Raw genomic sequence first — 27,325 nt, 5'->3', positions numbered from 1 at the left:
GTCATTAGACACTTTTTTTAAATAGATACCTTAGTAATGATTGTGGCCAAGTTTGATTAAATTTGGCCCATTGTTTTCGAAAAGAAGATTTTTGTACAAGTTACAAAAATTACGAAAAGTTGTTCAATATTGACTATAAAGGGCAATAACTCCTTAAGGGGTCCTCTTACAATTTTCATCATGCTGATTTATTTGTAGATCCTACTTTGCTGAACATTATTGCTGTTTACAGTTTATCCCTATCTATAATAGTATTCAAGATAGTAACCAAACACTGCAAAATTTCCTTAAAATTACCAATTTTAGGGCAGTAACCCAACAACGGGTTGTCAGATTCATCTGAAAATTTGTGAGGGGATAGATCTTATTCTGATGGACATTTAAATCTTGAAAGATTTGCCCTAAATGTCTTAGTTTCAAAAATATCAAGCAACTCCTCAGGGCGCAGCTTTATACGACCGCAGAGGTTGAACCCTGAACAGTTGGGGCAAGTATGGACACAACATTCAAGCTAGATTCAGGTCTAAATTTGGATTGTGATTGAATAGTTGACACAGCATAGGTTTCCGACACAGAATGTATGTGCTCGTTGGTTTTCCCATTTGAATGGTTTTACACTAGTAAGTAAAGTGTTTTTGAGTTATTGTCCGAAGTGTGGACGACGGACGGACAGACGCACAGACAGACGGACAGAGGTATACCATAATACGTCCTGTCTAAAAGACGACGGGCGTATAAAAAGTGCTTGTTATCACTGAATGGTAAAGATTGTTTTAATTCATCAGTTGGTAGTAAAAGTGAATATACATTGTATATTGTATAAAACAATGATTTAAGTTGATTCAACTACTATTCTGGACAAAGAAAGATAACTCCAATTGAAAATTTCTTGCTATTGCGCAATATTGTGCAATTAGATATTTCTTGCTATTGCACAATACTGTGCAATTGAAAATACTTGCTATTGCACAATACTGTGCAATTGAAGATTTCTTGCTATTGCACAATACTGTGCAATTGAAAATGTCTTGCTATTGCACAATACTGTGCAATTGAAGATTTCTTGCTATTGCTGAATACTGTGCAATTGAAAATTTCTTGCTATTGTACAATACTTAGTATAATAATATTGGATCCTGATTTGGACCAACTTGAAAACTGGGCCCATAATCAACCAGGTGCTCCGCAGGGCGCAGCTTTATACGACCGCAGAGGTCGAACCCTGAACAGTTGGGGCAAGTATGGACAAAACATTCAAGCGTGATACAGCTCTGAATTTGGATTGTGATCAAATTTTTGACATTACATGGGTTTTTTTTTACACAAAACAAATGTCAAGATTTTACAAATCAATTAAAGATTTCTTCTTCAAACTTTTTAAATCTAAAATTAAATAGTTGACACAGCATAGGTTTCTGACACAGAATGAATGTGGTCTAATGAACTTAAAAGTTTTTTTTTACCTTTGAGCAATTCACTATGCTGTTGAATATTAATCCTCTCAAAAAAATGTTTGAAGAAATTTTCTTTTTATTTATGAAATCTGAAATGAGAAAAATGTAAACCCCCCCCCCTTTTTTTCACATCCCCTTTTCCCTTTTTCCAAAACTGATATCAATTCAAATTTCTAATGGAGTTTGCAACAATAACTACTCTTTTAAATACTTCATAAAATATTAAAATGTAAAATAAAGTGCTTGTTATCACTGAATGGTAAAGATTGGTTGGTAGTAAAAGTGAATATACATTGTTTATTGTATAAAACAATAAAAACCAGATGCTCCACAGGGCGTAGCTTTATACGACCGCAGAGGTTGAACCCTGAACGGTTGGGGCAAGTATGGACACAACATTCAAGCTGGATTCAGCTCTAAATTTGGATTGTGATTAAATAGTTGACACAGCATAGGTTTCTGACACAGAATGAATGTGTTTAATGAACTTAAAATTTTTGTTTTCTCTTAGAGCAATTAACTATGCTGTTGAATATTAATCCTCTCAAAAAAATGTTTGATGAAATTTTCTTTTTTATTTATGAAATTTCAAATGAGAACCAGATGCTCCGCAGGGCGTAGCTTTATACGACCGCAGAGGTTGAACCCTGAACGGTTGGGGCAAGTATGGACACAACATTCAAGCTGGATTCAGCTCTAAATTTGGATTGTGATTAAATAGTTGACACAGCATAGGTTTCTGACACAGAATGAATGTGTTCTAATGAACTTAAAATTTTTGTTTTCTCTTAGAGCAATTCACTATGCTGTTGAATATTAATCCTCTCAAAACAAGAATGTGTCCTCAGTACACGAATGCCCCACTCGCACTATCATTTTCCATGTTCAGTGGACCGTGAAATTGGGGTAAAAACTCTAATTTGGCATTAAAATTAGAAAGATCATATCATAGGGGACATGTGTACTAAGTTTGAAGTCGATTGGACTTAAACTTCATCAAAAACTACCTTGACCAAAAACTTTAACCTGAAGCGGGACAGACGGACAGACGAACGGACGGACGAACGAACGGACGGACGGACGGACAGACGCACAGACCAGAAAACATAATGCCCCTCTACTATCGTAGGTGGGGCATAAAAATGTTTGAAGAAATTTTCTTTTTTATTTATGAAATTTCAAATGAGAAAAATTGAACCCAATTTTTTTAATCACATCCCCCTTTCCCTTATTCCAAAACTAATCTCAATTAAAATTTCTAATGGAGTTTGCAACAGTAACTACTCATTTAAATACATCATAAAATATTAAGATGTAAAAAAAACTGCTTGTTATCACTGAATGTTATTTATTATAATTTATCAGTTGGTAGTAAAAAGTGAATATACATTGTATATTGTATATAACAAAGATTTAAGTTGATTCTGTACAAAGAAAGATAACTCCAATTAAAAAAAAAATCTTGCTATTGCACAATATTTTGCAATTAGATATTTCTTGCTTACTATTCTGGACAAAGAAAGATAACTCTAATTAAAAAAAAAATTGCTATTTCATAATATTGTGCAATTAGATATTTCTTGCCATTGCGCAATACTGTGCAATTGAAAAGACTTGCTATTGCACAATACTTAATATAATAATTTTAGATCCTGATTTGGACCAACTTGAAAACTGGGCCCATAATAAAAAATCTAAGTACATTTTTGGATTCAGCATATCAAAGAACCCCAAGATTTCAATTTTTGTTGAAATCAGACTAAGTTTAATTTTGGACCCTTTGGACTTTAGTGTAGACCAATTTGAAAACAGGACCAAAAATGAAGAATCTACATACACAGTTAGATTTGGTATATCAAAGAACCCCATTTATTCAATTTTTGATGAAATCAAACAAAGTTTAATTTTGGACCCCGATTTGGACCAACTTGAAAACTGGGCCAATAATCAAGAATCTAAGTACATTTTTAGATTCAGCATATCAAAGAACCTAACTGATTCATTTTTTGTCAAAATCAAACTAAGTTTAATTTTGGACCCTTTGGACCTTAATGTAGACCAATTTGAAAACGGGACCAAAAGTTAAGAATCTACATACACAGTCATGACAGTTAGATTCGGCATATCAAAGAACCCCAATTATTCAATTTTGATGAAATCAAACAAAGTTTAATTTTGGACCCTTTGGGCCCCTTATTCTGTTGGGACCAAAACTCCCAAAATCAATACCAACCTTCCTTTTATGGTCATAAACCTTGTGTTTAAATTTCATAGATTTCTATTTACTTATACTAACGTTATGGTGCGAAAACCAAGAAAAATGCTTATTTGGGTCCCTTTTTGGCCCCTAATTCCTAAACTGCTGGGACCTAAACTCCCAAAATCAATACCAACCTTCCTTTTGTAGTCATTAACGTTGTGTTTAAATTTCATTGATTTCTATTTACTTAAACTAAAGTTATTGTGCGAAAACCAAGAATAATGCTTATTTGGGCCCTTTTTTGGCCCCTAATTCCTAAACTGTTGAAACCTAAACTCCCAAAATCAATCCCAACCGTTCTTTTGTGGTCATAAACCTTGTGTCAAAATTTCATAGATTTCTATTAACTTAAACTAAAGTTATAGTGCGAAAACCAAGAAAATGCTTATTTGGGCCCTTTTTGGCCCCTAATTCCTAAAATGTTGGGACCAAAACTCTCAAAATCAATACCAACCTTCCTTTTGTGGTCATAAACCTTGTGTTAAAATTTCATAGATTTCCATTCACTTTTACTAAAGTTAGAGTGCGAAAACTAAAAGTATTCGGACGCCGGACGACGACGCAGACGACGACGACAACGTGATAGCAATATACGACGAAAAATTTTTCAAATTTTGCGGTCGTATAAAAATTGAAGCCAATTTTTTTAATCACATCCCCCTTTCCCTAATTCCAAAACTAATCTCAATTAAAATTTCTAATGGAGTTTGCAACAATAACTACTCATTTAAATACATCATAAAATATTAAGATGTAAAAAAACTGCTTGTTATCACTGAATGGTAAAGATTATTTTAATTTATCAGTTGGTAGTAAAAAGTGAATATACATTGTATATTGTATATAACAAAGATTTAAGTTGATTCTGGACAAAGAAAGATAACTCCAATTAAAAAAAAATCTTGCTATTGCACAATATTTTGTAATTAGATATTTCTTGCTTACTATTCTGGACAAAGAAAGATAACTCTAATTAAAAAAAAATTTGCTATTTCACAATATTGTGCAATTAGATATTTCTTGCCATTGCGCAATACTGTGCAATTGAAAAGACTTGCTATTGCACACAATACTTAATATAATAATTTTAGATCCTGATTTGGACCAACTTGAAAACTGGGCCCATAATAAAAAATCTAAGTACATTTTTGGATTCAGCATATCAAAGAACCCCAAGATTTCAATTTTTGTTAAAATCAGTTTAATTTTGGACCCTTTGGACTTTAGTGTAGACCAATTTGAAAACAGGACCAAAAAAAATGAAGAATCTACATACACAGTTAGATTTTGGTATATCAAAGAACCCCATTTATTCAATTTTTGATGAAATCAAACAAAGTTTAATTTTGGACCCCGATTTGGACCAACTTGAAAACTGGGCCGATAATCAAGAATCTAAGTACATTTTTAGATTCAGCATATCAAAGAACCTAACTGATTCATTTTTTGTCAAAATCAAACTAAGTTTAATTTTGGACCCTTAGGACCTTAATGTAGACCAATTTGAAAACGGGACCAAAAGTTAAGAATCTACATACACAGTCATGACAGTTAGATTCGGCATATCAAAGAACCCCAATTATTCAATTTTGATGAAATCAAACAAAGTTTGATTTTGGACCCTTAGGGCCCCTTTTTATGTTGGGACCAAAACTCCCAAAATCAATACCAACCTTCCTTTTATGGTCATAAACCTTGTGTTTAAATTTCATAGATTTCTATTTACTTATACTAACGTTATGGTGCGAAAACCAAGAAAAATGCTTATTTGGGTCCCTTTTTGGCCCCTAATTCCTAAACTGTTGGGACCTAAACTCCCAAAATCAATACCAACCTTCCTTTTGTAGTCATTAACATTGTGTTTAAATTTCATTGATTTCTATTTACTTAAACTAAAGTTATTGTGCGAAAACCAAGAATAATGCTTATTTGGGCCCTTTTTTGGCCCCTAATTCCTAAACTGTTGAAACCAAAACTCCCAAAATCAATGCCAACCGTTCTTTTGTGGTCATAAACCTTGTGTCAAAATTTCATAGATTTCTATTAACTTAAACTAAATTTATAGTGCGAAAACCAAGAAAATGCTTATTTGGGCCCTTTTTGGCCCCGAATTCCTAAAATGTTGGGACCAAAACTCCCAAAATCAATACCAACCTTCCTTTTGTGGTCATAAACCTTGTGTTAAAATTTCATAGATTTCCATTCACTTTTACTAAAGTTAGAGTGCGAAAACTAAAAGTATTCGGACGACGACGACGCCAACGTGATAGCAATATACCACGAAAAATTTTCAAATTTTGCGGTTGTATAAAAACTTCATCAGCAACATTTTATATTGGCAAATTTCCAATGAAGTTATTTACATAAAGTTATTGGCAAATAAAAATAGAAAATGACATCCTAGTCATGTCTGGCAAATGTCCAACATACATTATCTAAAAACATTTTAGATAAGATAAGGAAAAAAAGCTTCATCAGCAACATTTTATATTGGCAAATTTCCAATGAAGTTATTTACATAAAGTTATTGGCAAATAAAAATAGAAAATGACATCATAGTCATGTCTGGCAAATTTCCAACATATATTATCAACTACTATTCTATACAAAGAAAGATAACTCCAATTGAAAATTAATTGCTATTGCACAATATTGTGCAATTAGATATTTCTTGCTATTGTGCAATACTGTGAAATCCAAAATTTCTTGCTATTGCACAATACTTGATATGGAATCCTGATTTGGACCAACTTGAAAACTGGGCCCATAATCAAAAAATCAAAGTACATATTTAGATAAAGCATATCAAATAAGCCCAAGAATTTAATTTTTGTTAAAATCAAACTTAGTTTAATTTTGTACCCTTTGGACCTTAATGTAGACCAATTTGAAAACTGGACCAAAAATTAAGAATCTACATACACAGTTAGATTTGGCATATCAAAGAACCCATTTATTCAATTTTTGATGAAATCACACAAAGTTCAATTTTGGACCCTTTGGGCCCCTTTTTCCTAAACTGTTAGGACCAAAACTCCCAAAATCAAACCCAACCTTCCTTTTATGGTTATAAACCTTGTGTTTAAATTTCATAGAATTCTATTCATTTATACTAAAGTTATGGTGCAAAAACCAAAAATAATGCTTATTTAGGCCCCTTTTTGGCCCCTAATTCCTAAACTGTTGGAACCAAAACTCCCAAAATCAATCCAAACCTTTCTTGTGTGGTAATAAACCTTGTGTTAAAATTTCATTGAATTCTGTTCACTTAAACTAAAGTTATAGTGCGAAAACTAAAAGTATTCGGACGACGACGACGACGACGACGCCAACGTGATAGCAACATACGACCAAAAAATTAAAATTTTTGCGGTCGTATGAAAACAGCAAAATTTCCTCAAAATTACCAATTCAGGGGCAGCAACCCAACAACGGGTTGACCGATTCATCTGAAAATTTCAGGGCAGGCAGATCTTGACCTGATGAACATTTTTACCCCACATCAGATTTCCTCTAAATGCTTTGGTTTTTGAGTTATAAGCCAAAAACTGCATTTTACCCCTATGTTGTATTTTTAGCCATGGCGGCCATCTTGGTTGGTTGACCGGGTCACACCACACATTTTTCAAACTAGATACCCCAATGATGATTGTGGCCAAGTTTGGTTCAATTTGGCCTAGTAGTTTCAGAGAAGAAGATTTTTGTAAAACTTAACGGACGCCGACGAGGCCAGACGCCGCCGGACGCCAAGTGATGAGAAAAGCTTACTTGGCCCTTTGGGCCAGGTGAGCTAAAAATGGTTAAAAATTGACTATAAAGGGCAATAACTCCTAAAGTGGTCAACTGACCATTTTGGTCATGTTGACTTATTTGTAGATCTTACTTTGCTGAACATTATTGCTGTTTACAGTTTATCTCTATCTATAAAAATATTCAAGATAATAACCAAAAACAGCAAAATTTCCTTAAAATTATCAATTCAGGGGCAGCAACCCAACAAGGGGTTGTTCGATTCATCTGAAAATTTCAGGGCAGACAGATCTTGACCTGATGAACAATTTTACCCCATTTCAGATTTGCTCAAAATGCTTTGGTTTTTGAGTTATAAGCCAAAAGCTGCATTTTTACCCCTATGTTCTATTTTTAGCCATGGCGGCCATCTTGGTTGATTGGCCGGATCAAGCCACACATTTTTTAAACTAGATACCCTAATGATGATTATGGCCAAGTTTGGATCAATTTGTCCCAGTAGTTTCAGAGGAGAAGACTTTTGTAAAAGATAACTAAGATTTACGAAAAATGGTTAAAAATGGACTAAAAAGGGCAATAACTCCTAAAGGGGTCAACTGACCATTTCGGTCACGTCGACTTATTTGTAAATCTTACTTTGTTGAACATTATTGCTGTTTACAGTTTATCTCTATCTATAATAATATTCAAGATAATAACCAAAAACAGCAAAATTTCCTTAAAATTATCAATTCAGGGGCAGCAACCCAACAACGGGTTGTCCGATTCATCTGAAAATTTCAGGGCAGATAGATCTTGACCTGATAAACAATTTTACCCCCATGTCAGATTTGCTCTAAATGCTTTGGTTTTTGAGTTATAACCCAAAAACTGTATTTTATCCCTATGTTCTATTTTTAGCCATGGTAGCCATCTTGGTTGGTTGGCCGGGTCACGCCACACATTTTTTAAACTAGATACCCCAATGATGATTGTGACCAAGTTTGGTTTAATTTGGCCCAGTAGTTTCAGAGGAGAAGATTTTTGTAAAAGTTAATGATGACGGACGACGACGACGGAAGACGACGAAGACGGACGCAAAGTGATGGGAAAAGCTCACTTGGCCCTTCGGGCCAGGTGAGCTAAAAAGGACACACTCGAAAAAGCCCGGACTGCTCTCGAAAAAGGAAAAACTGAATTTAGTCTCAAAATGACGTTTTCAATGCAATAACCATAGTTAGTGTAAAGTGTCTGTATATTTAAGGATATATAGATTCCATGTATGCATTTCCGTCGATATGTGCATTGGTATGTGTAAGAAAATGGCTTTATTCGGTATTTTGGAATAAAAGCATTTTAAGGATAAATTTAACTTTTTAATCGAAAAGCAATGTCAGAATGATACCATCTTTATATCTCAAATACTAACATATCATGTATAACCTTGTATATCAAACTCAAGCTTCTATATATCGTCTTGTTAGAAAAGAAGTCTGTTTGTTTACATTTCTGATCATATTCACTCGAAAAAAAGTGGTCACACTAAAAAAAAAGCTCGATCAAATCACTCGAAAAACCATGATCCTAGCTGGACACTATACCTACCGTGAACAGACACACAGACCAAAAAACATAGTGGCATACTTCTACTATTGGAGTATTGTAGATGGGGCATAAAATCAATAATAATTTATGTATTTGTACAGTAACTGAAGTTCAAACTTTTTTAACTTACAGTATCAGCAAATTCAGTAGGCTGTGGAAAAGTATTAAATACTGGATGTTCCCCTGAGGCAAACTCATGAAGATATCCTGCAATAAAAAATTTCATAATATAACTACAGTAAAAATAATCAAAGTCCAATAGTCAATATCAGGGATATAAACTAATCAAAGAGCTGAAAGCTCTGAGGGAAAATGATGCCACTTGTCTCTAATATTAGCTATTATCTTACCTCCTATACATTTCTAGGAATATGATTGGTTAAAAGCGTCCGCGTGAAAACTGTGTATATTTCATATAGGTTAGTAGGGAGGCGGGGCTTATTTCAAACACGTTAAGTCGCGGTGTTACGTCCCTTTATAAAAACAAAATGGTACTGAGTGAAAGAAAAAATCTTAAAGGTTTCAACAGACCAAGAAATTGATGATTAAGCTTGAAATAAATTCAAAAAACACATTTAAATCTAACAAGTAGTTATTGTTGGCATCTGTTTTAATAAGATCAATGGAAGAAGTTTCTTAATGCTAACAGTATTGAAGACTTGTTCATTTTGATAGATCACTAGTCTAAATTTCACATGTTAAGATAGTCGGTAAGATAAATTCGTTACATAGTGTGCTTGTGACGTAATACGGTATATATGGGGATTTACTGACCCCATATTTACCGTATTAGGTCACTAGCACACTATGTAACTAATAATATTGGGATATTTTTGATGCAAGTCTTGATTTTCACATAATTTACCTACTGAATCTTAAAGAGACTTTTCAGTTCATGGAAGGCTGACAATAGAATAGAAATGAATTATTTTCAATTTCTATGGCTATTTGTTTGTCAAGATTTATATATAGCATATTAATCTATTGTAATTAAAATTCACATAATATCTAATAAAATTTGTAGATGTAGCTAACAAAGTCCTTATATTTGTATAAAGTAACATTTGTTTATAGTGGAAAATCGTTTTAAAGTTAAATTAGCTACAATTAAAAATTGCTTGCTAGTTCCTCTCTGTGATTAAAATTAGATACCTCTGGTTAATTAGTCTATTATGAAGGGGAGATAAACAATTTGATTTTCATCTATAGTCTTTTTTCAAAAATGATGAACGGTTCTTTATATATTGGTATGTAATCATTTTAAACATTTCAAATTTATGAAATTATATTCGTACATCAATGTTTTTGATACACCAATAACAACCAGGTACTCCGCAGGGCGCAGCTTTATACGACCGCAGAGGTCGATCCCTGAACAGTTGGGGCAGGTATGGACAAAACATTTAAGCGTGATACACCTCTGAATATGGATTGTGATCAAATTTTTAACATTATATGGGTTTTTTACACCAAACAAATGTCAAGATTTTACAAATCAATTAAAGATTTCTTCTTCAAACTTATTCAAATCTAAAATTAAATAGTTGACACAGCATAGGTTTCTGACACAGAATGAATGTGGTCTAATGAACTTAAAAATTTTTTTGCCTTTGAGCAATTCACTATGCTGTTGAATATTAATCCTGTCAAAAAAATGTTTGAAGAAATTTTCCTTTTATTTATGAAATCTGAAATGAGAACAAGTATGGACACAACTTTTAAGTTTGATACAGCTATAAATGTGGATTGTGATTAAATAGTCGACACAACATAGGTTTATGTCACATTATGAATTTGGTTTAAGAAATGAAAATTAGAATTTAAAGTTTTTAAATTTAATATTAAACTATTATGGTTCAATATCCAAAATGTAAAAAGTCATGTCTGGCAAATGTCCAACATACATTATCTAAAAACATTTTAGATAAGATAAGGAAAAAAAGCTTCATCAGCAACATTTTATATTGGCAAATTTCCAATGAAGTTATTTACATAAAGTTATTGGCAAATAAAAATAGAAAATGACATCATAGTCATGTCTGGCAAATTTCCAACATATATTATCAACTACTATTCTATACAAAGAAAGATAAATCCAACTGAAAATTAATTGCTATTGCACAATATTGTGCAATTAGATATTTCTTGCTATTGTGCAATATTGTGCAATTGAAATTTTTTTGCTATTGCACAATACTTGATATGGAATCCTGATTTGGACCAACTTGAAAACTGGGCCCATAATCAAAAATCAAAGTACATGTTTAGATAAGGCATATCAAATTAGCCCAAGAATTTAATTTTTGTTAAAATCAAACTTAGTTTAATTTTGGACCCTTTGGACCTTAATGTAGACCAATTCGAAAACTGGACCAAAAATTAAGAATCTACATACACAGTTAGATTTGGCATATCAAAGAACCCATTTATTCAATTTTTGATGAAATCAAACAAAGTTTAATTTTGGACCCCCATTTGGACCAACTTGAAAACTAGGCCAATAATTAAAAATTTAAGTACATTTTTAAATTCAGCATATCAAAGAACCCCAAGGATTCAATTTTTGTTAAAATCAAACTAAGTTTAATTTTGGATCCTTTGGACCTTTATGTAGACCAATTTGAAAACGGGACCAAAAATTAAGAATCTACATACATAGTTAGATTCGGCATATCAAAGAACCTGAATTATTCAATTTTTGATAAAATCATACAAAGTTCAATTTTGGACCCTTTCGGCCCCTTATTCCTAAACTGTTGGGACCCAACCTTCCTTTTATGGTCATAAACCTGGTGTTTAAATTTCATAGATTTCTATTTACTTATACTAAAGTTATGGTGCAAAAACCAAAAATAATGCTTATTTGGGCCCCTTTTTGGCCCCTAAACTGTTGTGACCTCAACTCCAACCAGATGCTCCGCAGGGCGCAGCTATATACGACCGCAGAGGTTGAACCCTGAACAGTTGGGGCAAGTATGGACACAACATTTAAGCTGGATTCAGCTCTAAATTTGGATTGTGATTAAATAGTTGACACAGCATAGGTTTCTTACACAGAATGAATGTGGTCTAATGAACTTAAAATATTTGTTTTGCCTTTGAGCAATTCACTATGCTGTTGAATATTAATCCTCTCAAAAAAATGTTTGAAGAAATTTTCTTTTTATTTATGAAATCTGAAATGAGAAAAATTTAACCCCCCCCCCCCTTTTTTTTTCACATCCCCCTTTCCTTTTTTCCAAAACTGATCTCAAGATCTCAATTCAAATTCCTAATGGAGTTTGCAACAATAACTACTCATTTAAATACATCATAAAATATCAAAATGTAAAATAAAGTGCTTGTTATCACTGAATGGTAAAGATTGTTTTAATTTATCAGTTGGTAGTAAAAGTGAATATACATTGTATATTGTATAAAACAATGATTTAAGTTAATTCAACTACTATTCTGGACAAAGAAAGATAACTCCAATTGAAAATTTCTTGCTATTGCACAATATTGTGCAATTAGATATTTCTTGCTATTGCGCAATACTGTGCAATTGAAAATATTTGCTATTGCACAATACTGTGCAATTGAAGATTTCTTGCTATTGCGCAATACTGTGCAATTGAAAATTGCTTGCTATTGCACAATACTGTGCAATTGAAGATTTCTTGCTATTGCTGAATACTGTGCAATTGAAAATTTCTTTCTATTGCACAATACTAAATATAATAATTTTGGATCCTGATTTGAACCAACTTGAAAACTGGGCCCATAATCAAAAATCTAAGTATATGTTTAGATTCAGCATATCAAAAAAGCTCAAGAATTCAATTTTTGTTAAAATCAAACTTAGTTTAATTTTGGACCCTTTAGACATTAATGTAGACCAATTTGAAAACGGGACCAAAAATTAAGAATCTACATACACAGTTAGATTTGGCATATCAAAGAACCCCAATTATTCAATTTTTGATGAAATCAAACAAAGTTTAATTTTGGACCCCCATTTGGACCAACTTGAAAACTGGGCCAATAATAAAAAAATCTAAGTACATTTTTAGATTCAGCATATCAAAGAACCCCAAGGATTCAATTTTTGTTAAAATCAAACTAAGTTTAATTTTGGACCCTTTGGACCTTAATGTAGACCAATTTGAAAACGGGACCAAAAATTAAGAATCTACATACACAGTTAAATACGGCATATCAAAGAACCCCAATTATTCAATTTTTGATGAAATCAAACAAAGTTCAATTTTGGACCCTTTCTGCCCCTTATTCCTAAACAGTTGGGACCTAACCTTCCAAAATCAACCCAACCTTCCTTTTATGGTCATAAACCTTGTGTTTAAATTTCATAGATTTATATATACTTATACTAAAGTTATGGTGCGAAAACCAAGAATAATGCTTATTTGGGCCCCTTTTTGGCCCCTAATTCCTAAACTGTTGGGACCTAAACTCCCAAAATCAATCCCAACCTTCCTTTTGTGTTCATAAACCTTGTTTTTAAATTTCATTGATTTCTATTTACTTATACTAAAGTTATTGTACGAAAACCAAGAATAATGCTTATTTGGGCCCTTTTTTGGCCCCTAATTCCTAAACTGTTGGAACCAAAACTCCCAAAATCAATCCCAACCTTCCTTTTGTGGTCATAAACCTTGTGTCAAAATTTCATAGATTTCAATTTACTTAAACTAAAGTTATAGTGCGAAAACCAAGAAAATGCTTATTTGGGCCCTTTTTGGCCCCTAATTCCTAAAATGTTAGGACCAAAACTCCCTAAATCAATCCCAACCTTCCTTTTGTGGTCATAAACCTTGTGTTAAAATTTCATAGATTTCTATTCACTTTTACTAAAGTTAGAGTGCGAAAACTAAATGTATTCGGACAACGACGACGACGTGATAGCAATATACGACGAAAAATTAAAATTTTTGCGGTCGTATAAAAATCAATCCCAACCTTCCTTTTGTGGTCATAAACGTTGTGTCAAAATTTCATAGATTTCTATTCACTTAAACTAAAGTTATAGTGCGAAAACCAAGAAAATGCTTATTTGGGCCCTTTTTGGCCCCTAATTCCTTAAATGTTGGGACCAAAACTCCCAAAATCAATCCCAACCTTCCTTTTGTGGTCATAAACCTTGTGTTAAAATTTCATTGATTTCTATTCACTTTTACTAAAGTTAGAGTGCGAAAACGACGACGCCAAAGTGATAGCAATATACGACCAAAAAATTTTTGCGGTCATATAAAAAGTTTATATACACTAGATTCATACAATGTTGATCTGAGGTGCTTATAACCCTTTTAGTTGCTGCTTTGTAATTACCATTGACAACATGATTGAGGCAATGACATTTGAGATTTTTGTTTTAAGCCATTTATTTGATATACTAGTAATCATTGCCTCTGTGTTAGGACGACACATTGTTAATTATAGGTCAATCTTAAAGAATCATACTACCCCAGGAATAAAGTGTGGGGATAAAAAGTTCTGGATCCGCCACTGCATTGTTAAGCACTAAGAAAGTCATTTTGCTGGTACATGGACAAATGTTATTAAATCATTTCTACAGCACTTGTCTTTAGCTTGATCTCGGTCTTGATACACTGAACTATAATATTCTAAGAAGAAGATGATGACTCGGTTGCTTTTAAATTATACGTATGCCTTTGATATTAATTGTCTTTAAGACAATGTTTTTCTGTTGTCAGTTTGATCCACTTGAGCATGCTGCCAAACCTTCCTTTTGTGGTCATAAACCTTGTGTCAAAATTTCATAGATTTCAATTTACTTAAACTAAAGTTATAGTGCGAAAACCAAGAAAATGCTTATTTGGGCCCTTTTTGGCCCCTAATTCCTAAAATGTTGGGACCAAAACTCCCTAAATCAATCCCAACCTTCCTTTTGTGGTCATAAACCTTGTGTTAAAATTTCATAGATTTCTATTCACTTTTACTAAAGTTAGAGTGCGAAAACTAAATGTATTCGGACGACGACGATGACGGGATAGCAATATACGACGAAAAATTAAAATTTTTGCGGTCGTATAAAAATCAATCCCAACCTTCCTTTTGTGGTCATAAACGTTGTGTCAAAATTTCATAGATTTCTATTCACTTAAACTAAAGTTATAGTGCGAAAACCAAGAAAATGCTTATTTGGGCCCTTTTTGGCCCCTAATTCCTTAAATGTTGGGACCAAAACTCCCAAAATCAATCCCAACCTTCCTTTTGTGGTCATAAACCTTGTGTTAAAATTTCATTGATTTCTATTCACTTTTACTAAAGTTAGAGTGCGAAAACGACGACGCCAACATGATAGCAATATACGACCAAAAAATTTTTGCGGTCATATAAAAAGTTTATATACACTAGATTCATACAATGTTGATCTGAGGTGCTTATAACCCTTTTAGTTGCTGCTTTGTAATTACCATTGACAACATGATTGAGGCAATGACATTTGAGATTTTTGTTTTAAGCCATTTATTTGATATACTAGTAATCATTGCCTCTGTGTTAGGACGACACATTGTTAATTATAGGTCAATCTTAAAGAATCATACTGCCCCAGGAATAAAGTGTGAGGATAAAAAGTTCTGGATCCGCCACTGCATTGTTAAGCACTAAGAAAGTCATTTTGCTGGTACATGGACAAATGTTATTAAATCATTTCTACAGCACTTGTCTTTAGCTTGATCTCGGTCTTGATACACTGAACTATAATATTCTAAGAAGTAGATGATGACTCGGTTGCTTTTAAATTATACGTATGCCTTTGATATTAATTGTCTTTAAGACAATGTTTTTCTGTTGTCAGTTTGATCCACTTGAGCATGCTGCCAAACCTTCCTTTTGTGGTCATAAACCTTGTGTCAAAATTTCATAGATTTCAATTTACTTAAACTAAAGTTATAGTGCGAAAACCAAGAAAATGCTTATTTGGGCCCTTTTTGGCCCCTAATTCCTAAAATGTTGGGACCAAAACTCCCTAAATCAATCCCAACCTTCCTTTTGTGGTCATAAACCTTGTGTTAAAATTTCATAGATTTCTATTCACTTTTACTAAAGTAAGAGTGCGAAAACTAAATGTATTCGGACGACGACGACGACGTGATAGCAATATACGACGAAAAATTAAAATTTTTGCGGTCGTATAAAAATCAATCCCAACCTTCCTTTTGTGGTCATAAACGTTGTGTCAAAATTTCATAGATTTCTATTCACTTAAACTAAAGTTATAGTGCGAAAACCAAGAAAATGCTTATTTGGGCCCTTTTTGGCCCCTAATTCCTTAAATGTTGGGACCAAAACTCCCAAAATCAATCCCAACCTTCCTTCTGTGGTCATAAACCTTGTGTCAAAATTTCATAGATTTCAATTTACTTAAACTAAAGTTATAGTGCGAAAACCAAGAAAATGCTTATTTGGGCCCTTTTTGGCCCCTAATTCCTAAAATGTTGGGACCAAAACTCCCTAAATCAATCCCAACCTTCCTTTTGTGGTCATAAACCTTGTGTTAAAATTTCATAGATTTCTATTCACTTTTACTAAAGTTAGAGTGCGAAAACTAAATGTATTCGGACAACGACGACGACGTGATAGCAATATACGACGAAAAATTAAAATTTTTGCGGTCGTATAAAAATCAATCCCAACCTTCCTTTTGTGGTCATATACGTTGTGTCAAAATTTCATAGATTTCTATTCACTTAAACTAAAGTTATAGTGCGAAAACCAAGAAAATGCTTATTTGAGCCCTTTTTGGCCCCTAATTCCTTAAATGTTGGGACCAAAACTCCCTAAATCAATCCCAACCTTCCTTTTGTGGTCATAAACCTTGTGTTAAAATTTCATAGATTTCTATTCACTTTTACTAAAGTTAGAGTGCGAAAACTAAATGTATTCGGACGACGACGACGTAATAGCAATATACGACGAAAAATTAAAATTTTTGCGGTCGTATAAAAATCAATCCCAACCTTCCTTTTGTGGTCATAAACGTTGTGTCAAAATTTCATAGATTTCTATTCACTTAAACTAAAGTTATAGTGCGAAAACCAAGAAAATGCTTATTTGGGCCCTTTTTGGCCCCTAATTCCTTAAATGTTGGGACCAAAACTCCCAAAATCAATCCCAACCTTCCTTTTGTGGTCATAAACCTTGTGTTAAAATTTCATTGATTTCTATTCACTTTTACTAAAGTTAGAGTGCGAAAACGACGACGCCAAAGTGATAGCAATATACGACCAAAAAATTTTTGCGGTCATATAAAAAGTTTATATACACTAGATTCATACAATGTTGATCTGAGGTGCTTATAACCCTTTTAGTTGCTGCTTTGTAATTACCATTGACAACATGATTGAGGCAATGACATTTGAGATTTTTGTTTTAAGCCATTTATTTGATATACTAGTAATCATTGCCTCTGTGTTAGGACGACACATTGTTAATTATAGGTCAATCTTAAAGAATCATACTGCCCCAGGAATAAAGTGTGGGGATAAAAAGTTCTGGATCCGCCACTGCATTGTTAAGCACTAAGAAAGTCATTTTGCTGGTACATGGACAAATGTTATTAAATCATTTCTACAGCACTTGTCTTTAGCTTGATCTCGGTCTTGATACACTGAACTATAATATTCTAAGAAGTAGATGATGACTCGGTTGCTTTTAAATTATACGTATGCCTTTGATATTAATTGTCTTTAAGACAATGTTTTTCTGTTGTCAGTTTGATCTACTTGAGCATGCTGAACGAGTGAAGGTCCTTATATCCACATTGTAATGTGAAACAGCTAGTATTTAACTAACGGAATTAAAAGTTTTCAAATGATTTTTGGCATCAAAACTTTCAGATCGATGTCAGTTTGACAAAAACAATGCACTTTTCTATTAAAGCTGGTATTTACCTTAACTCGTCCATGGCGTGAGACATAAGCCACATAATTATCGATTATTTTATATTCTATCACCTGTGTAAATTGTTAAAATAAATCAAACCATTATCACTTGTCAATTATCCGACAACATGGTCAAATATCAACTTGTTCTCGCATACCGGATTTTTTCGATACACTACGGCTTTTACTTATTCAATAATAAACAGTTGTAAATATCGTACATAGTAAAAAATAGTGCGGGAAAATGTTCATTAATGAAATATTCATGAATGAAACGCTGTCTTGCGTAGATTTCTTTTGATTTTCTCTTCAGCCAATGGCCGATCCGCAAAGTACCGGTAGTGTTTGTGATACTTATTTTCAAAATGAAGTTAAATTCATCTGAATTGTCGGTGAACATTCATTCCTTTTTTATTCAAGCTGTAATCTTTTCAAAAGAGTAGCAACTCAAAATATCCAAGAATCAGAATTCGAACACTAGTACTACATTATCTTGGAGCAGTAGTCTGTCTCACCGGTAGTTGAGGACGACGCCTACGGAAAGTAGCTATAGCAAGCTATAGCAAATTTTCCAAAAATTAACCTGGTCTTATTAAAAGCTGAAACAATTAAATGATAGTACCAGTGTACTTTTTCGAAATAATTTTGATGCAAGCATAAATCTTACCTCCTGAATCACCAAATGCCAAAACATGACATGTCTCTGAGATATCAAAGCTTGTAATGAAGCTTCCATGGGTATTAACAGGTTGCATCGACAATGGTGTAGGTGCCAAAGAATTAGTGTCTATTATCTGAAACTGCCCTGCCTACAACACATTATAAAAGGAAATAATAATTTTCTAAAATATGTAGTTCACATGAACATGATGATAAAGGTACATTGTAAACAAGGTTTTTTTCAACGAGGAAACATGCGAGAGGACATGTTAAATAACTGATAATTTTCATTCTTTAAGTTTCAATAAGACCTGACATACATTTGAATGTCTCATTTGTGATACGTCTGTGGATGGAGAAATATTCTGAAAGGTCGGATGAAATCTTATTTTGATCTTAAACCAACATCCGATAAACTTTACAGGATAATCTTACTAACAAAAAATGTCAACAACTCTGTGACAATGTTACGATAAACTCATGAAAAAAGTTGTATATGTTCATACTGGACATATCTAACTGTATTTTTCTTTGTTCAACATCCATCATAAACCAAATTTACACCTTGAACCATTCATGTAGATCTTACTTTGCTGAACATTATTGCTGTTTACAGTTTATCTGTATCTATAATAATATTGAAGATAATAACTAATAAAGAGCTGCGCTATAAGACTAGCGCATGATACACCTGTTGCCCTTTTAGCTTGTCTTTATGATTTTTTTTGTACATTAATTAAATTAGACTGTTAGTTTTCTCATTTGATTTGTTTTACATTTGTCATTTCAGGGTCTTTTATAGCTGACTGTGCTGTATGGGCTTTGCTCATTGTTGAAGGCCATACAGTGACCTATAGTTGTTAATTTTCTTTTAATTTTTGAAAGGTAGTTCAAGTCTATAACAGATATAAACAATTCACCAAAGTTTCATAATATTTTGTGAAAGTGTTTATGAGTGATTGTCCAAAAACAGGAAAATTCCCCCTTTTAAAAGCATAAAAATTCATAACACGGAAACCTAAAATCTGAAATTTATAAAAATCAAAAAGGAGCATACATCAACAGATATTAACAATTCTATGAAGTTTCATTTAAGTTAATGGAAGCATTTTTGAGTTATTGTTACTGGAAAATCCCCCTTTTTTTTAAAGAATAAAACATCATAACATGGAAATGAAAAATCTGAAATTTATAAAAATCAAAAGGGAGCTTACGTCAATACATGTGGATATAAACAATTCAACAAAGTTTCATAAAAGTTGGTGGAAGCCTTTTTTAGTAATTGTCCGAAGTGTGGATGACGGACTGACAGACGGACGGACGTACAACGGTATACCATAATATGTCCGGTCTTAGACGGGAATATAAAAACTGCAAAATTTTCTTAAAATTACCAATTCAGGGGTAGCAACCCAACAACAGGTTGTCGGGTTCATCGGAAAATTTCAGGGCAGTTAGATCTTGACCTGATGAACATTTTAACCACTGTCAGATTTGCCCTAAATGCTTTGGTTTCAGAGATATGAGCCCAAATCTTCACTTTACCCCTATGTATACTATTTTAAGACATGTCGGCCATCTTGGTTAGAAGGCAGGGTCATCAGACACATTTTTTTTTAACCAAATACCCTAATGATAATTAAGACCAAGTTTGGTTAAATTTGTCTCAGTAGTTTCAGATAAGAAGATTTTTGTAAAAGATAAGAAAAAATTACGTAAATATTGCTAAAAATGGACTATGAAGGGCAACAACTCCTTACAGGGTCAACTTACAATTTTGGTCATGTTGACTTGTTTGTAGATCTTACTTTGCTTGTTATCATTGCTGTTTACAGTTTATCTCTATATAATAACAACATGTCAGATAATAACTAATACCTGATGCTCTGCAGGGCGCAGCTTTATACGACGGCAGAGGTCGAACCCGAACAGTTGGGGCAAGTATGGACACAACATTCAAGCTGGATACAGCTCTGAATTTGGATTGTGATTAATTTAGTTGACACAGCATAGGTTTCTGACACAGAATGAATATGGTCTAATGAACTTATAAATTTTTTGTTTTCCTTTTGAGCAATTTACTATGCTGTTGAATATAAATCCCCTCAAAAAAAAATATTTGAAGAAATCAGAAAATGAGAAAAAATTGTAACCCCCAACCCCAATTTGTTTTGACCTCCCCTTTCCCTTATTTCAAAAATAATCTCATTCAAAATTATAATGGAGTTTGCAACAATAACTTCTCATTTAAATACATAATAAAATAATAAAATATAAAATGACATACAGTCATGGCTAAAAATAATATTAATTATTTATTAATAGTAACTTCTCAATTTTTTTTTTACAGCTAATCATATCAAGACAATCATCATTTCTTAATACATAATTTTCAAGCAGTGTAAGGGAGGTAATCAAGCATATATATAACAGAAGTCTTTAAATGGAATTGGGATTACCTCCCTTACACTGCTTTTAAATTATCTAAATTGCATTTAACCAGAAAAACCCTTGTTTTCACCCCTTTTTTGCCCCTATTTTCTTAATGATTTAAACAATAACCCCCCCCCCCCCCCCCCACTAATCATCCCTTTGTAGTATGAAAACTTGTGGTATAATTTCAGAGAGATTTTTACACTTACACATAAGTTATTGACTGGAAACTGCAAAAATGCTTATTTGGGCCCTTTTTTTGGCCCCCAACTTATTGAAACCCCCCTTGGAGCAAGATCCCCAAAATTCAATTCCAGCCTTTCCTTTATAGTAAGAAAACTTAGTATAATTTCACAGAGTTCCATACACTTAAACACAAGTTAATGTCTGTAAACTAGAAAAAATGCTTCTTTTTGGCCCCTTGTTTCTACATGATTGAAGAAATTAATACCAAACTGAATCCCAGCCTTCCCTTTATTATATGGAACCTTGTGGTACAATGTCATAGAGATCAATACATTTACACATAAGTTATTGTCCGGAAACTAGAAAAATGCTTGTTTTTAGCCCCTTTTTGGCCCTTAATTCCTAGACTGTTTGAGACCATAACCCCCAAAATCCATCCCAACCTTCCTTTTGTGGTTATAAACATTGTGTTAAAATTTCATTGATTTCTGTTTACTTATACTAAAGTTTCTATCCAGAAACCATCTGTCTTCCGACGAAGACAACGCTGATGTGATTCCAATATACAACCAAAATTTTTTTTTAATTTTGCGTTCATATATAAACTGCATTTTACTCTTTATATTCAATTTTTTAAACTAGATACCCTAGTGATGATTGTGGCCAAGTTTGGGCCATTAGTTTCAGAGAAGATTTTTGTTAAAGTTAACAGACGACAACAGACGATGGACGACGGACCCCAAGTGATGAGAAAAGCCTTTTAGGTCAGGTGAGCTAAAAAGGAATCCAAAATCTCTAAATACATGATTTTATTAGATTCAGCATTTGAAGGAAATCCATCAATTCAACTTTTTTTTTAACAAAGTTTGGACCAACTTGAAAACTGGGCCTAAAAATCCAAAATTTGAATACAGGGTTGAATTCAGCATTTGAAAGAACCCCTCATATAATTATATACATAAATATCTAATAATTGGTTGCTGTGTGTACATGGGAGAACAAGTGAAACTGCGAGCTACTGCTCACTGATGATACCCCCGCTGCAAGTGGATAATATTAATAGTGTAAAAATATGCAAGTGTTCGGTAAACAGGAAGTTGTTGAGTAATGAATCTGAAAACGCATCACACAGTATAGCTGACTTATATTGACCCTTAAACCAAATTTCAGAAATCCTTGCATTGTAGTTCCTGAGAAAAATGTGACGAAAATTTTCAACTTGGCTATCATGTGTAAAATCATACAAGTGTTTGGTAAACAGGAAGTTGTTGAGTGATGAATCTGAAAAGGCATCACACGGTATAGCTGACTTATATCAAGCCTGAAACCAAATTTCAGAAATCCTGGTAGTGTAGTTCCTGAGCAAAATGTGAAGAAAAATTTTCAACTTGGCTATCAGGTGTAAAAATGATACAAGTGTTCAGTAAACAGGAAGTTGTCGAGTGATGAATCTGAAAATACATCACACGGTATAGCTGACGGACTGACGGAAGGATAGACAGAGGTAAAACAGTATACCCCCTTTTTTTTCAAAGCGAGGGTATAAAGATACACTTATATCTAATCAGTTGGGGCTGTATTTCATTTTTATGCAGCCCAAAATACCATATCTGTTTAAAGGGGAATAATCCCTACAGAAATTGATTGTCTCCCATATTACTTTCTCTTCCATGTGCATGCAATAACTGTTCAGTGTTCTATTGTCATGTTTTTCATTTTATTATTTCATTGTTATAACACAAATCATTGTAATCATTGTATGAAATTTAAAACCCCCAAGGGTCCATAATTTGATTAATAAAGTATTCTATTCTTATTCTCTTATTCTTATATTCAATGTACATCTATATTGAAATGAAACACAGTTTAATTTTGGACCAACTTGAAAACTGAACCCAAAATCAAAAATGTTTGTTATCTTGTTTGGGCCAAGTAAACTTAAAATAGATTTCCATCTATTGAAAATGATGTTTGCAAATGTGGACCCCAAAATTGAATCAAAATTAAAAGATATCATATAATAAATAACTGAAATGTCTACAACTCAATGACAATAACAACTAAAATCATGAAAATAGTCACAGGAAACAACTTATCTCAATCTGAAAAGATTTCGTCAAAACGTTTTTAAGTTAAAGTACCGACACTGTTTGGCCTCTACCCACCATCGTACACCTTTTATCAATAACAGATTTTTTCTTTTGAAATTGGTTAAAAAGAAATTACTTGTCAAATTTCACATTTAAGGGCTATAACTCCTAATAGAAGTTGTCCTATTGTTTTGACGTAAACAGACAGCAGAACGACTTTAACATTTTTGCCCCCATAGGTTTTTCTCTATTCATGTTTTTTTTTTAAACAAAATTAGCTTTTTACCCCTATGTTCAATTTTAGCCATTTCGACCATTTTGTTTGTCATCAGACACATTTTTTAAGTCAAGTTTGGTTAAATTTGATCCAGTATTTTCAGAGAAAATATTTTTGTTAAAGTTAACAGAAAAAGACAACAGACACCATTGATGAGAAAATAATTGATTTTTTTACAAATGTGAAAACAAACATACCTGTGACACGATCATAAGTTTATTACTATATATGTGTACAAATCTGAGGAACATGGGATCCATAATGATTTGTATAGGTGCCATTGCTCTCATCACTCTCATGTCATATACCATTAGAAACCTATCAACAGTCATTTGGTTCTGTCTGAAAATATAAAAATAAATCATACAAGTATCAAATACCAACATATATATAAACAACAAAAACAATGAAGTGGGTTTTTGTTCTATTTTGTATGGGGTGAGGTAAGTGTTGGTTACAGACACTACTTGCAGTCAGGAGTACTACTTTTACAAGTCATTTTTATTTACTTGAAGAAGTAAATATTAATATACTTGTAAAAGTTAATTTGTAAGATACTTAGGCCAACCTTAAAAATATGTTTGTTTGCTGTTTTCCGACTGTACCTTCAGACTGAAGGGTCGGTAGGTAGGAAAAATATTTTATTTTATCAGCCAAAATACAGTTTAAACAAGCAGTTAATTTACACTAAACCAAGTTTCTTGTGAAGAAAAAAAAACAGTTTAAAACAACAAACACTGGACATGCTGAAAACCAACATCAAATGAACAGGCATTTTCAGATAAAAAAAACTTTTTAACCAAAACTGAAACTTTAACATAGTGTCATTATCCAATTTATGACATAAAATATGATATAATTATTAAATACTGGAACACTTATAAACAAGGAATGTCATTATGACTAGAACTGTTTTAAAGAAATATATTCAGACATGTATGCTTCTTCACAAGAATGTTTTCATGAGTAGAGTATTTTCATCAGAAAAATGTATATATTATATATCATAATCCTGGGCTTGCTCAGGTTAATAAGTGAACCTTTACTTTATGTCAAGGCCGCACGCCTTTTTTCACAGCTGAGTGATTTTTTGTCTGACCACTACTATATAAGCCCGTGCAGAGTAGTGACCATCCTCTTTATTTTAAAAGGCCACACATGGTTAAGTCGACTCGATTTAGTACACGAAATAAAAGTTTTGCAACAGACTCTGTTGTAAAATAATTATCCGAATCGGAAATATTGAAAATAAATTTCAAAACTTGGCAGAATCTGTCAGCTGTTTATATACAGAAGTTATGTCGCGCTGTACATCGCGTTTAAGCGACAGTGAAAGTGACAATGACGATGAAATATTAAAATTATTTGCGTCAGACGAAGAAGTTGATGCTTCATTTTCTGGATTTTCTCAAGTTGAGAACATTAATGACCCGGAGTTTGATAACCCGGAAGCACAAATATTAATTGCCGAGGACATCCGAATGGCAGTAACACAAAAACAAAAACAACAACAGACTGAAAAAGGTGAAGAGTACAAGCTCTACAAAAGGCAAGGCTTTAGCCAGTAAGCAAAAGACACCTAAGAGGCAGGTGATTAAGATGGACAATGAGTTGCCATCAGGGAGCGGAATAACAGTAAGTCCGGTCAAAAAACGTGGTAAAGTTACGAAGGCTACGAAACCTCGCACAGGCACAGTAAAGAAAAATGCTGCAAAGAATCAGCTTGACCAGTCAGAGTTGCTTGAAACTCTATTTAAAGGTTTGTCGGATACTCTTGTATCTACATTGAGTCAAAATAATGAAAAGTCAAGCAGTAATATTGACAATAACATGGAATTTTCTGAGAATGAGTCTGATGAGCAGGTGATTGACACCCACTACAATATCTTTTCTGACGAAGAGAATGAACCTCAGGTTGTAGTTTCTGATGATGAATTTGACTATGAATTACCTAAAATATTTGAAGACGATGAAAAATATGATGAAGAGGTAAGCCCATCATTGGCAAAAGTTTTTGACAATATTTGTAAGAAGAAATCAGATGTGTCAGTAATGACGAGAGAAATGAAGATACCGGTAAATTGTAAAAGTCTGGTAGCACCCCCAGTTAATGCTGAGATATGGCAATTCCTTGAAAGAAAAGCTAAAACTGCTGATTTGAATCTGCAAACTATACAAAAATCGCTGGGTTGTGGTATGGTACCATTGATAAGAGTGGCTGAAATTTTGAAATCAAAAACTCCAGATGTAAAATTAATGAGAGAAAACATTTCTAAAGCTTTGGCAATTTTAAGCAATACTCACTTTGAGCTATCAATTAAAAGACGGATGTCTTTAAAGCCACACATAGACAAGAAATATCACCAGCTTTGCAATCGCAATGAAGATGTAGGTTCTAACCTTTTTGGAGATGAAGTTGGCAAGCGATTGAAAGATATTAATGAAATTAACAAAATAAACAAGAACATTACTAGTAGCTATGGTAGAAATTCAAATTACAGAAGAAGGTTCAGGGGAAGAAGCCGTTTTTTAGGCAGAAGGGGCTATCAGCCAAGAGCCCACGGGGTCAATTGAGAGGAAACAGACCCAACACCTTCAATCAGAAAAGAAGATTTTAAAGGTGAGAAATAAAAGTATAAATACTAAAAGAAAGTCAGGTAAACTGAAAAAATTTATTTCAAATTGGAAATATTTAACAAAAGACAATTGGATTATTTCTACAATTAAGGGATATAAGATAGAATTTGATGAAAAGCCAATTCAGGAAAAAATTCCTGTTCCTATAAAATTTAACAATAAGGAAAAGGCCCTTATTGACAAAGAAATAGTTGATATGCTTGAGAAAGGTGCTATCAAGGAATCTTTCGATGAATCAGAACAGTTTATTTCAAATATATTTCTAGTAAAAAAGAAAAATGGAAAATTTAGGCCAGTCATCAATTTGAAACCATTGAATCAATTTATAAGCTATCACCATTTTAAACAAGAAACGCTAGATTTGATTTTAAAAGGAATTTCTAAAAATAGCTTTTTTACATCTTTGGATTTGACAGATGCATATTTTTCCATTTCAATCTATGAATCAGACAGAAAATATCTAAAATTCATGTGGAATGAAAAATTATATGAATTTCAATGTCTACCATTCGGTATTGCTTCTGCTCCAAGAGTATTTACAAAAATTCTGAAAGTAATTTTTTCACATATTCGGAGCATGGGTATTGATTCATATTTTTACATTGATGATTCCCTTTTGCAAGCAGAAAACTTTGATTTGGCAATCCAAAATACAGAAAGGGTTAAAACCTTTATAGAGTCAGTTGGGTTTGACATCAATATTGAAAAATCAGTTTTTATTCCAACCAATAGAATTATATTTTTGGGATATATCATAGATTCAGTACTATTTAAGGTATTTTTACCAGAGGAGAAAGTACAGAAAATAATTGAACTGTCAAAGAAAATGCTTAAAGCTCACAAAGTATCAATTAGAAGTCTAGCACAATTAACAGGACTTTATTCATCTGCACATTATGCAGTGCAATATGCTCACTTGTTTCATAGATATTTAGATTTAGACAAAACACAAGCTTTACATGCATCAAATAACAATTTCAATTCATTTTTGAACATATCAGTAGAAGGCAAATCGGAAATAGTTTGGTGGTTAGAAAATGTTAAAACAGTTAATGGGAGACCTATTAGAAATGATTCCCCAAGTT

At 32.9% G+C, this 27,325-nt stretch overlaps 1 protein-coding gene across 6 annotated transcripts in view; it reads right to left on the bottom strand.

Annotated features, from left to right (window-relative positions):
- Window positions 1-27,325, bottom strand: part of LOC139510158 (PAN2-PAN3 deadenylation complex catalytic subunit PAN2-like) — a 312,625-nt gene that overhangs the window by 163,829 nt on the left and 121,471 nt on the right. For all 6 annotated transcript variants that reach the window (XM_071296503.1, XM_071296504.1, XM_071296507.1 and 3 more), the window contains 3 exons: window positions 23,801-23,945; window positions 18,625-18,766; window positions 9,179-9,255 (listed from right to left, as the gene is read on the bottom strand). In XM_071296503.1, the coding sequence (XP_071152604.1) occupies window positions 9,179-9,255; window positions 18,625-18,766; window positions 23,801-23,945 (364 nt within the window). The remainder of the gene's footprint in view (window positions 1-9,178; window positions 9,256-18,624; window positions 18,767-23,800; window positions 23,946-27,325) is intronic.

This window comes from Mytilus edulis, chromosome 2 (genome assembly GCF_963676685.1).
Source record: "Mytilus edulis chromosome 2, xbMytEdul2.2, whole genome shotgun sequence".
NCBI lineage: Eukaryota > Metazoa > Mollusca > Bivalvia > Mytilida > Mytilidae > Mytilus > Mytilus edulis.
Note: the sequence above shows the minus strand (reverse complement) of the source record. Positions and strands in the feature narration are given on the sequence as shown.